The sequence below is a fragment of the Pelophylax lessonae genome (genome assembly GCF_965119305.1).
Source record: "Pelophylax lessonae genome assembly, chromosome: 12".
Classification (NCBI taxonomy): Eukaryota; Metazoa; Chordata; class Amphibia; order Anura; family Ranidae; genus Pelophylax; species Pelophylax lessonae.
In genome coordinates, this window is record NC_138779.1 from 48075967 (window position 1) to 48089093 (window position 13127).

General features: G+C 42.5%; 1 protein-coding gene across 1 annotated transcript in view; it reads left to right on the forward strand.

Annotated features, from left to right (window-relative positions):
• Positions 1-13127, forward strand: part of ARHGAP32 (Rho GTPase activating protein 32) — a 212873-nt gene that overhangs the window by 105532 nt on the left and 94214 nt on the right. Inside the window, exon 5 of the mRNA XM_082273549.1 lies at positions 956-1042. Coding sequence (XP_082129675.1) covers positions 956-1042 — 87 coding nt within the window. The remainder of the gene's footprint in view (positions 1-955; positions 1043-13127) is intronic.

Genomic DNA, 13127 nt, shown 5'->3' on the forward strand with positions numbered 1-13127 from the left:
AATTAGTCTGTTACTTGGTTGAAAAAATGCCCCAATGCAGAACTTGCAAAAGAAGACACTTTATAACTCACCTGCCCCACTGCTGATCTTCACTACTTCTTCTTGCAGAGCAGTAGCCTGCCCACATCTTACACACTTTCAGATGTGTTATGTACCTGGTCCCACATTATACACTGTAGCTGCTCCTGCATATGTCAGGACTCTGTAGTGGCATATGGGCCAGTGTAAGGTACCATTACGCATGTTAGAGGACACAAAAGTGTTTAAAATCGAGGGAATGGGTAGTGGGAATGGGGAGTATAAGCCCTATTCTTTTGCAGGTTCTACTTGGTGGCATTGTTTTAACCCGGTGACGGAGTTGCTTTAAAGCTGTAACCGTTTATGAAAAAGCCCATTAGACAAATTGTCCTTTTACGCTTCCATCATTACTGTGAGCCCCCATCACCTCAGTGCTTCCAGAAACTTATCGTCTCTCATTTACCTGGCTCTATATTGGTCTGATTACAGCAAGTTTGAGTAATGCCAATTGCCGTGTTTGTCATGTAGTGTTGGATTCTGGTTTAATAGAGCGCACAGTATGTGATGAGACCGTTCTTCTCTCTCTCTGGCATGTTACGACAGAGCCACGGGAATGTCACTTCTACTTCATCTGATGTCCTCATCTGTACAGTAATGCTGAATAAACAGCTGATGAAATATGAAATATAAGACCAAATCCCCCCCGGGGATCTGCAGCTTCATTTACTGCATTTATTTAAGAGTCACACATTGCATTTACACTGTTCTAAAATTATAAATTTTACAATGCATCATAAATGTGTGCTGCTAATTAATAAACAGCATGGTGTTACCTCGCTCTCAATGTTTAGAACTATACATTTCTGAGTAATTTCATGTTCTGGTCCTATTAGGTGTTATATTCTGCCTGTTTTTCACAGTATTATTTTGCCCACAGCTCAGACTGACTGATGAGCAGAATGAAGTGAGTAGAAACGGCTGTGAGTCGAAGGAGCTGGTCTTCCTGGTGCAAGTGGCGTGTCAGGTACATATTACTTTAACTATCTCTTCCTTTCCTTGTATGACCGCACTTACCTGTAATAGCTGGGACCATCAACAGTGGAGTAGAGATTATTCCTGCTAATTATTGTTTTTTATGACATTGTGTGACCTTCTAAATTAAAAAAAAAAAAAAAAAAAAAAAAGAACCAGAAGACATGAAGGTATCTGCTAGAGGTACTGGTGTGGCTGTTTACAGATCTTGTAAAGGTTTCTTTTTTAGGCTGCTTTTTAGGCACCTAGTGATCCTGCTAGCAAGTCTGTTATTTTTCAACTTCCTTAAACAGGCTCGGCAGTCCAGCAAAAGGGGTGGTTAGAGGCTCAGATAGAAGACAATCCACAACTCCTTACATGCTCCTAAATAAGTCCAAATTCATTGTAACTCCATAAAAGATGACTATATATACAGCAGATGTTAACGCGTTTCAGCCATAGTGGCCTTGTTCACAAGTTAGAGGGCTAGGTCAAAACATTTACCACATATGGGGGTGCTTACAATTGTCAAATTGTATTAATTTATTCAAAACCTTTATCCCCAAGTTAAAACAAAAAGTTGTTGCAACTGCCTAAAAATGTTAGCTAGAATTCAGCTTTATTTTTTGTTGGTCAAGTCCATCTAAATTTGCCAGTGCATCTTATTGCTACCCTCTCCCCAGATTGACAATGCTCCATCCAGAGTAGAGACACCCTAAAGCATTCTACACACTACTAGTTTTTTTTTTTTTTTTCGTTCAACCAAAAACTGACAGCTCAGGTTGGAGCCGCTATACTAGCAATCTGCTGTTAGTGATCTCCCCTGCTTTTCTATGATTTTCTAACATGGGAATGCCCCCCCCATGCCAGAACACTCCGGTATTGGGAGCCGGTCGTCAGACCTTTTTTGGTCATGGCCCTTCGACAGAAGCCGACTTCTGTCGGATCGGCTGACGTACACATGGGACGAATGTCCATCGGTTTGCATAGAACCGGACAATGCCACCCGACATTCGACCTATGTGTACTAGGCTTTAGACAGGAAATTGCCACTGGCTGGGAGTTGCTGAAGGACAGGTAATTTCCCACGTCGGCATAGGAAAGACTTACTTAGGCCTCATGTACACTGGGAATTTGCCCTGCTTCTTTGAACACCTTGGCTCTTGGCAGGAAAAAAACAAGAACATGCATAAAGCCACGTTTTGCACATGCTTTGAGGCATGTCAGGCATTTATTCATTTATTCTGGCTATTGGAATGAATGAATGCTCAAATGCTAAATGCGCCTAGTGTTTACAGGCATTTAGGTGTATCAAGTTTTTTCTGTTCAAATGCTCCTCTAATGAATGCACAAGTGGTGGTTTTTATTTAATTTTTTTCAATCTCTAAATGCTCCTCGTCTAATACACCTGTAAACACCTTTGTGTGTATTGCCACAAAGAGGGGGATAAGAGGCTGGGGGAAAAAAACGCCCGTAAAAGAAGCATTTTTTACACCCTGTATGCGTGATTTGTAAGAATTTGTACACATGGGATTCTTCTGTAATGGGAAACTATTACATTGTTGTATATGCATTGATTGAAGCTGCAACAGAATGCAAGAAGAATTACACACCAGGGAATGTCTTTGGTATTGTTTTCTACAACCTCAGTACTTAAATCTGACTTCTACAATCACAGAACGATTGCATGCTATAAAGCCTTTTTTAGGTCACTAGTCTGTGATTACAGAGCGATTATAAACCAATATTTATCAAAATTAATGTAACCGTATCCATTTTCTGTGTGTTTTGGCAAAAGAGGTCAGCAAACCATGGTGGAAAAGACATTTAAAAACAGCGGGGATTGCTTTCATGACAAGTTGTGACAAAAACCCTCCAGACACCACATTTAATTTAACATTGTGTACAAAGAATATCCCTACCTAACCTATTGGGGAAGCAGTCTGCTTCCATCGCATTTTAAAGCGGTTCCTCAGTCCTAGCAAAAGCTAAAAAACAAAAGTCAGCAGCTACAAATACTGTAGCTGCTGACAAAAAAAAAAGCACACTCACTATCCAAGTATCCAGAGCTGTCCTCTCCTAGGTCGTTTCTTCACTGGTCTTGGGTAGTGATGGACCAATATCAGTTTTTCGTTGTCGATACCGATATTTTGGCCAGTGCATATCGGTATCGGCCGATATTGGCTGATTTTTTTCGTACTAAAAATTTTTTTTTTTATTTGACAGCTACTGTTGTGGAGGGATCTGGGGGTCTTAAGACCCCAAACCCCTCCTCTGCACTTAAAAGCATTCAAAACGCCAAGTTTGGCTTTTTTGAAACTGGCGCCAGACAGTACACGGAAGTGATGTCACTCATGACATCACTTCCAGGTTTTTGCACGGATACATGATCAGAGCCGAATGCGGCTTTGATCGGATCTGCGGCGGCCGTGCAGGCTGGTTGCCCGGGTCTCCTGGTGTTAAGGGAGACCCGGGCGAGCCGCGGAAGGCGGCAGGGGGTCGTCCCCTCCCGCTCCTTGTAGTGACAGTCGAGCGGCTTCTCAGCCGAATCGGTTGTCATTACAAGACAGCCGACCGTCGGCTAAGGACGCCGGTACCAGGGTGATGCCTCTAGCTGCAGTGTGGGGTGATGCCACTCAGGTACAAGCACTTTCCCGAAATATCGGCTATATCGGTCACCTTGGTGGCCGATTCCGATATATCGGTGAAAGTGCATATCAGCCCCCGATACGTCGGCTTTGCCAATAATCGGTTGATCTCTAGTCTTGGGGTCCCCACCACCTGCATGTTTAATAAGTGAAGCCAGATGTGATACCTTGCAGCTTCACAGCTAGCTTCCCACTACGCATGTGCGAGTCATGCTTTGTGCACGGACCTGTAATATGGCAGGGGGGGGGGGGGACTTTTGCTTCAATCACCTAGGCAGTCAAGACGGAAGTGGAAGGTGGTACCTGATAAAACTAGGTACCTGTTACCCCCCTCCAAAAAAAAAAACTAAAGGTATATTTAGATTTTGAGAAATATTCTGAAATGGTTGTTTATACAAAAGTATAAGAGTAGGCACTCCAAGTTCCTGCACATTGGCCAAAGTCAACCATACACTCTAGGATTTGTAGTTTCTGAACAGCTGTAGAATATACAGTTTCTATGATCACATTTTTAAACAATCAGTCTCATTCTAGATTTAGCATGATGATATAACACACTGGAAGCTTGGGTCCTGTGATATCCGGGGTAGAGATTAGTGAATCAGTTTGCAGATTGGGTTTTGCTTTTATCTTTGTGAACTGCAGTTCATCTGAACATGTTTATGCAGATTTGTGGAGAGAATGATGGAAGTCACTAATCCAGACATTCAGTGATGAATTTCATGGCTGTATACAGAGTGGACCTCCATATCTATACACACATGGGTGAATTAAATTTTTTTCTTATTTGCCTAAAAGAGATGAGATTTGCCAGATTTATCCGATACACAAAGCAATTTGCTGATCTCTAGTGCCGAGGCCTAGTTCTGATAGAACATATGCATAGTATAAATTATGTGAGAGAGCACAGAAGGGATGGATCTAATCCCAGAAGGACGGCAGTTCCTGCAGCTGTGCTGTATTATTGGCTGCAATTCTCACTACTTGATCTGTTTTTCTTTCACAAAACGACTGCATGATATAAATAATGATGCAGAAAACAGGTGCAGACACTAACCGCGGGCTCGGATTGTGTTCTGAACTGGGATTGTCATGTTCCAGTTGTCCTTTGTGAACATTCATAGTTTGACTTACATAGTGTTATTTTAGGGTGAAAATAATGTTTATTGTATACCAAATAAAGCTCAGAGGAATAAACCAGTAGACTTGTGATTTAAAGTGCCTACAAGAACTGTTTGTGTTCCCGTTTCCAACAATCTTGTTGGATGCATAGACAATACAGACAGTTCTCCTTACTGCAATGATCCCCTGGTATTCATAAATGTGGCACAGGTTGGAAGGCAATGGGAATTGGGGCCCCCTTTCATCACTGCGATGTATTCGGAATCTGCAGTAATAGGTCATGGGGTACAAGATGGTACATTTTTAACCATAAGAGCTCTTTCACTCTATGTGTCCGTCGGACGGACTCAGTTTATCTCAGCGGGGGATCGATCCGCCGATCCCCCGCTGAGCAGGAGAATGACAGACAGTGCGGAGACACAGCTGTCAGAGCCCCATACCATCTCTATGGGGGAATCGGATGGGAACGGACCATCGGTCCGTTCGCATCCGATCCGCTGGAGGGATAGAAAATAGGGTTTCCATCCGTCCAGATTTGACGGATCGGATGTCAGTGGACATGTCTCCGCTGACATCCGATGCCCCATAGGGATGCATGGGAGGACCGTTCAGATCCGCCAAAAAAACTGACAGGCGGATCTGAACTGTCCGCCTGTGTGAAAGAGCCCTTTCTCCAACATTTAATTATGACACTGTTTCAGTGCTGACAGAATATGTGTCGGCTTGTTTGGCACCATTAGTAGACCTCAATTTACATTCAGCTGTGTGCACAAGGTATGTTCTCTGGGTGGTAATTTCACTTGCAGGTGGTGCTCAGTGATGCCATGTGTATTCATGCTGCTGTGCTGAAAATGGGAAATTTATAACAGATGTGTGTATTTGGAATCCTGATTCGATAATAGAGATGTGATGATGGCTGATTCCTTTTGGCACGCTGTGCAGCATGTTGTAATAGGCTGGATATATCGATGTCCCTTTTCTTTGGTGACTGCTGTGCAGTGAATAGTCTCCTGCAGTCTGGGTTTGGAAAAAATTGTGTCCAAAGACATTTACTAGAATCCGCAATTTGTACAAAAAAAATTGTGTACATATTCACTTCAGTTGGCCAATCATGTGAAAATCAAAGCCTTGTTCGCTTTGAATACTGATTTTTTTTTTTTTTTTTTGCAGATGTTAATTTTCACATAACTGGATAATTAAATTAATTTTAATACACTTTTTTTTTTGAGTGAAGGTCAGGGCAGCAGAGGGCGCTCTTTTACAGACCCTCCCATACTATATGGTAGATGGGTGATAGATTGGCTGCTCTGGGGATTGATTCACCTTGAAGGCTTTTAGCTGTGTCTTTATTGCCTGTTTTAGTAAATGTTTATGGCCTAAAGCTTTAACAAGGAAAATCAATTATAATCAATTTTATGGCTGCATTGTCTAGGCAGAACCCAGCAGCCTTCTTTCTGGTGGTTGATGTAACCCTGACCTGTGCAGGTTACCTAGAATCTGCTAATGTTTCCTCTGGCAGACAATCAGAGCCCATCCGCTTCCACAACTCTGGACCACATTTAATATCATGTCAGAAATAAGTGCGGCCTGTGTTGCCCTATTTACACAAACAGGTTTCCTTCATTCTTTCCAATTTCACCAGAAAGATAAGGGAAAACTGTTGGGGGCAGTAAAAAATGGGCAGTTAAGCTGTGCCCCCCTCCATAAAGCGGATTAAAGACATAAGTACTTGCCTTGGTTCCAATTGTCCGACACCCATGAGATCCATTGCCGGCTTGTTCTCCCTGGGTTCTTCCAGGTGTCAGTCTTCAGCCGTTTTGATTGGCCTCTACATGATAATGTCACTTTTTCAAATGTTGAGTGCAGACATCCCAACATACTGGCAGTGTTCCGGCATGTAAACTGAGCTGTATAAGCAACACTATATTATGTCTTCCTGATGTTCTCAGTTTACCATTCTTGTCCCAAATGTGTTACACTTCAGTGATATTTTGGTTATAGACAGATGCTAATGGATTGGAATGACACCTGTATTCTCCTGATTTTTGGAAATTCTATGGATGAGAGCTGGGAGGACCATGGTTAAGTCCCAGATCCCCCAGTATTTACACTGAATATGTCATTAATTTCCTCTGTGCTTTATATAGTACTGAAACGTCATACACAGACTAATGTCATGACCATTCACTGTAATGTAAAGATTATTATTATTATTATTATTCAGCACTTATATAGCGCCAGCAGTTTACGCAGCGCTTTACAATATAACAGGGAGACAATACAGTTACAATAAAATACAAGCGGATAAAGAGGGCACTGCTCAGAAGAGCTTACAATCTAATGGGGGTGGGGCAGGTGTTACAAGAGGTTGTAACAGTAGGGAATGAGCTGATGGAAGATTAGTGATAGGCTTCCCTGAAGAGATGAGTTTTCAGGGATCGCCTGAAAGCAGCTAGAGTTGGAGATAGCCGTACAGGTTGAGGTAGAGCGTTCCAGAGGATGGGAGAGGCCCTGGAGAAATCCTGGAGACGAGCATGGGAGGAAGAGACAAGGGAGCTTGAGAGTAGGAGGTCTTGAGAGGAGCGGAGCGGACAGTTTGGGTGATATTTGGAGACAAGATTGGTAATGTAGCTCGGGGCAGAGTTGTGAATGGCTTTGTATGTTGTGGTTAGTATTTTGAATTTAATTTGCTGGGCAATCCGGAGCCAGTGTAGAGATTGGCAGAGAGGGGAGGCAGACCCTGAGCGGTTGGTAAGGTGGATAAGCCTGGCAGCAGCATTCATGATAGACTGAAGAGAGGATAGCCTGTGGAGTGGTAGCCCTATGAGAAGGGAGTTGCAATAGTCGAGGCGAGAAATAACAAGGGAGTGAATGAGTAGCTTGGTGGTTTCAGTTGTTAAAAAGGGGCGAATTTTAGATATGGTGGAGGTGAAGTCTACAAGCTTTTGACAATGATTGGATTTGGGGCTGAAAGGACAGGTCAGAGTCTAGGATTACACCTAGTACCCTGGCATGAGGGGAGGGATTGATGGTTGCATAACTAATTTTGATGGAAAAGTCAAGGAGGGGGGCATGGGTAGGGGGGGATATTACCAGCTCAGTTTTAGAGAGATTTAGTTTGAGGAAGTGGTGCGACATCCATGTTAATATGTCAGTAAGTAAGTTAGCAAAGTTAGATTATAAGTTAGATTCTATACTGTACCTGCAACTGTGCAAGCAGGCAGGCCATGTACGTTGTACTAATGTCACTGAAACCTATTTCTATAATCTTCGTTTGCATGGAATGACAGGATTGATGATACAGGTTGCTGGGGAACAGCACAGAATCCTCTGATTACAATCTGTTTATTGATACTCGTGTGTCTACTTCCTACTACCAATGTCACATTTATATTATGTAATAATATGGATACCCTGAACAGCCATTCAAAAAAAATGCCTTCTAGTAGGACTACTGCAACATTATGAAAAATGAAATCCGGTTGTAAGTAACTATGCATATTTATGACTATCATTTCTGCTTCCCATATCTTATCCTTGGCGCTTTCTCACACATCTCCTCTTCCCATCTTCATAACACAAGTCTGGTGTTAAAAATGGAACCCCCCCATCTTAAAGATTATAACAAGGGCACCTTTAAAATGTTTAGTAGAGGGAATCTACAAGCAGATAGTTAAAGATAATTGCAGGCTTCTTATTCTCTGCATGGCTTACTTTTCCTCCTTATTATTCTCATGGTGGCCATTTTTACCAAAGGCAGATGAATTCATCTCCCTTTACTTCCTGGAACCTAGAACTGCTTTCTGGAACAAGTGTCAGATACATCCCAGAAGTTCCAAAAGGCCAGATTGAAATCATCAGTGCCTTAAAGAAACCAGGAAGTGGAAAAACATAATTGTTAGTAAAAGCAAAAAAATGTTTATTTAAAGGCTAAGTTCACCTTTACAAAAAAAATAAATACACATTTTGCAGGTAAAAAAATCTCCACTTAATATTATTTAAAATGGGAGCCTGAAAAGCGTCTCACCTGAGATCAGCAGATCATGTGTGCATTGTCAGGCTCCTGCATGTACTACCTAAAGCTCTGTTGCCCGTACCTCTGTACGGGATATCATTGTAGAGCTGTAGGCAGTGTGAAGTATCTTCGGGCTTTTTCATCTGCCGCAGTGGCTGACGGTAATTATAGTTTATTCATTCACAGGAAACTGTGAATGAATGACACAGTTGTGTGGGCGGAGCTACTTTTTAGAAAGTGACAGTAGGTGTGGGGAAAGGAACCTCTGACCGCTGTCATGAGTGAGCAGGAATTGGCGGGAGAGAGAGCAGAAACTGCAACATGTTACACCCTAAAAAAGGGTAAAACAAAACTAATTAATCTATGATGATTTCAAATCAGCATGCAGAGCTGTATGCTGCTATAATATTTAGTGAAATGGGGTAAAAGCCTACTTAGAGATGTCAAAGAAGACCATTCAAATTGGAGGAATGGTTTATTAGCAGGAAGCAAACACTTTTGGTAGTTCGGGATCAGACCTGTAGGAGGAATTTTTTACCATTCCTCTACCATTACTCCAAACGGCATCAGCTCACTCATATTTGTAGGAAGTCTGGTGTGAACGGCTTTCTTGAAGTCATTCCACCGCAGATCTATGGGGTTAAGGTTAGGGATTTCACTGGGACACTTCAAAAGGCACATTTTCTTTTTCTGAAGCCTGTCTGTGGTGGGTTTACTTCAGTGCTTAGGGTCATTGTCCTTCTGTTTTGTCTGTCCATTGACCCAACTTCTACTTAGCCTCAACTGGCGAACAGCCATCCTGACCTTATCCTGTAGGGTATTGTGGTAAACTTGGAAATTCTTTTTCCTCTTGATGATGGTAAATGGTCCAGTTCCTGAAGCAGCAAAGCAAGCCTAAATCATGACATGCTCTCCGCCATACTTCACCCTTGGGCTGATGTTATGATGTTGGTAAGCTGTGCCCTTTTTGTATCATACATCGTGCTGAGTATTCCTTTTGAACAATTTCATCAGTCAACGAAACATTTTCCCAGTAGTGTTGAGGTTTGCAAAGATGCTCTTTGGCAAATTTCAAGAGAGCATAGGTTTTATGTGTTTTTTTTTCGGCGAGAAGCAGCTTCCTCCGTGGTGTTCTTTCTTGGACACCCTGCCTGTTTGAAGACTTGCATATGGTAGACTCATGAACAGGAATGTTTGCCAGTTCCAGTGATGTCTTCAAGCCTTTAGCTGTTACTCATGGATTCCTCTTTACCTCATTGAGAATTCTGCATTGTGCCGTAAGAGTCACCATGGCATGGGGGCACATTTCTAGGATGAGTAGCCACAGTACTCGACTGTCTCCATTTTTAGACATTTTGTCTCACAACTTATGAATGCTTAAACACTTTGAGATAGCTTTGTATCTTTTTCCAGCCTTATGCAGATCAACTATTCTTAAGCGTATGTCTTCAGAGAGCTCCTTTTTGCAAGGCACGGTTCATATCAGCTGATGCTTCTTATAAACAGCAATCTTAAAATGTTTTAGTATCTTTTATCAATACCTCTAAACCACACCTCCTAACGCATTTCATTAATTGGACTGGAGGAGTGGAAACTACTGACTCCAATTAGCTTTCGTGGAAGTTTAGTCTTAGATTCACCTACTTTTTCCTCTAGCACTGTAAATGTTTAACCACATATACTGCTGCAAGTCAGCTCTGTCCTGCGAAACTATGTAATTGTTCATCATTTCGCGGGACCGCTAGTGGGGGTCGTGCACGCACACACCAATTGGCTAATGGGGGACTCAGTTAGGGGTCCGGCGGCCACGATAGCCACCGGGCACCCGCGTTCGCTCCCCTTGGAGACAGAACAGGGGTCTGCCGTTGTAAACACAGCAGACCGCTGTTCTGTCAGTTATGAACACAGGGATCCTGTGTTCCTCTTCCTGTGTTCATGCAGCAAGCCCATCTCCCCCCCCCCCCCTCAATTAGAAAGCACCCCCTAGGGACACATTTAACCCTTTGATCGCTCCTGGTGTTAACCGTTTTCCTGCCAGTGTCATTAGTACAGTAACAGTGCATATTTTTAGCACTGATTACTATAGTAATGTCACTGGTCCCCCCCTAAAGTGTCAAAAATGTCCGTTAGGTGTCTGATCTGTCCGACGCAATGTCACAGTCCCGCTAAAAATCACTGATCGCTACTAGTAAAAAATAAATAAATATGACATGAATCTTTCCCCTAGTTTGTAGACGCGATAACTTTTGCGCAAACCAATCAATACACTCTTATTGGGATTTTATTTACCAAAAATATGTAGCAGAATACTAATTGGCCTAAAATGATGGAAAAATTAGATTTTTACATTTTTTTTTTCTATTGGGAATGTTATATAGCAGAACGTAAAAAATATGATTTTGTTTTTTTTTTTTTTTTTTTCTTTCCCCTAGTTTGTAGACGCGATAACTTTTGCGCAAACCAATCAATACACTCTTATTGGGATTTTATTTACCAAAAATATGTAGCAGAATACTAATTGGCCTAAAATGATGGAAAAATTAGATTTTTACATTTTTTTTTTCTATTGGGAATGTTATATAGCAGAACGTAAAAAATATGATTTTGTTTTTTTTTTTTTTTTTTTTTTCAGAATTGTCGCTCTTTTTCTGTTTATAGCGCAAAAAATAAATTGCAGAGGTGATAAAATACCGCCAAAAGAAAGCTCTATTTGTGGGAAAAAAATGACATAAATTTTATTTAGGTACAGCGCAATTGTCAGTTAAAGTTACGCAGTGCCGTTTTGCAAAAAATGGCATGGTCATGAAGGGGGAAAACCTTCCGGTTCAGAAGTGGTTAATGGGTGTGTTCAATAAAGACACGAGAAGTTAGGTTTTTGTTTGTTATCAACTTCCGCACATTGGGGTTGATTTACTTAAAGCGGAGCTCCTCCCAAAAGGGGAAGTTTCCTTTAAGGGCTCGTCCCCCGCTCTTCTTGCACATTTGGCACTTTTGAGGAGTGGGGGAGGTGGGGGGCGGGGGAGAGAGCAGGTACCTGATTTTGACAGGTACCCGCTTCCCAATTCCGTTCCGAGTGCCGCGGCACTCAGAAACAGAAGTTCCCCTCCAAACCCCCCCCCCCCCCCCCTGCAGTCTTCTGGGACACTGACAGGTCCCAGAAGACTGCATCCACCATTGCAGTGGGCACCCAGCTATGAAGCCGCAAGCTGTCACAGCCGGGGTGCCCATAGTGAAGATGCCAGTGCCGCCGAGGGAGGACAGAGGGTGAAGACGGCTGGTCTCCAGCTACAGTTTTTGTAGCTGCTGACTCATTTTTTTTCACAGGTGGCTGAAACTCCTCTTTAAACTGTAGAGTGCAAATCTGGTGCAGCTCTCCAAAGGAAACCAATCCACTTCCAGTTTTTTTTGTCAAAGCTTAATTGAACAAGCTTAAGTTAGAAGCTGATTAGTTACCATGCACAGCTGCACCAGATTTTGCATTCTGGTGTTATGAATGAGCACAGTGAGTGATCGGTACTGGGGACGCATTATATTCCATTGTGTGTGTCTCCCTGCAGCAGCTGGAAGCTGGCAAAAGAGAGAGGAGGAGAAGCCGGATTTTAGCTGTTGCTGGGAGTGTCGCATAACAGGATTGGTTCTCATAAGAGCCCCTGACCCCCACACAATGCCGCACTGATCACCCCTTCTCATGCCCCCATCTGATTCCCATGCTGCCTGGGCCTCCTGGATCCAGTGGCACACAAGGGGATTAGGGTGTGCCCAGGCCTATGCCAATGTGTTTGTCTGTGATTGTGACCTAAATGAGGATCAGATCACATTTTATTGCAAATTACTGCAGAAAACCAGTTAATTCCAAGGGGTTCACATACTATTTCCTTCATCACTGTGAATGTTTAATGGGATGGGTTTGTTTAATAAAGATACAAGAATCTAGCATGGTTTGCGTGTTATCAGTTTAGGCACATTGGGGGGAATTCAGTAAAGGTGCTGTGACACTTTTCTGGTGTTAATCCCTCTTGGTAATGTATTACGGCAAATTCATGAAGCATTTGTGACACTTTTGGTTCTGACAAGAGTTGAAGAGCTTTCAGGTAGTTCTGAAATGCACTACTTTTACCTTGTTGTGCAATGAATGCACCACATTCAAGATAAAATACTAACACTTCGTATGGATCGAAAGTGGAGCTAGTTAACACCAACTCTCTTTTGGCATACAGAAAGATACTGGCACAGACAGATTTTGCAAAAGTGCCTCTTGTGCGTTCTAAAAGTGGGGCGCAGCATGCGGCAAATTAAAGTTCAAGTTCTAGACA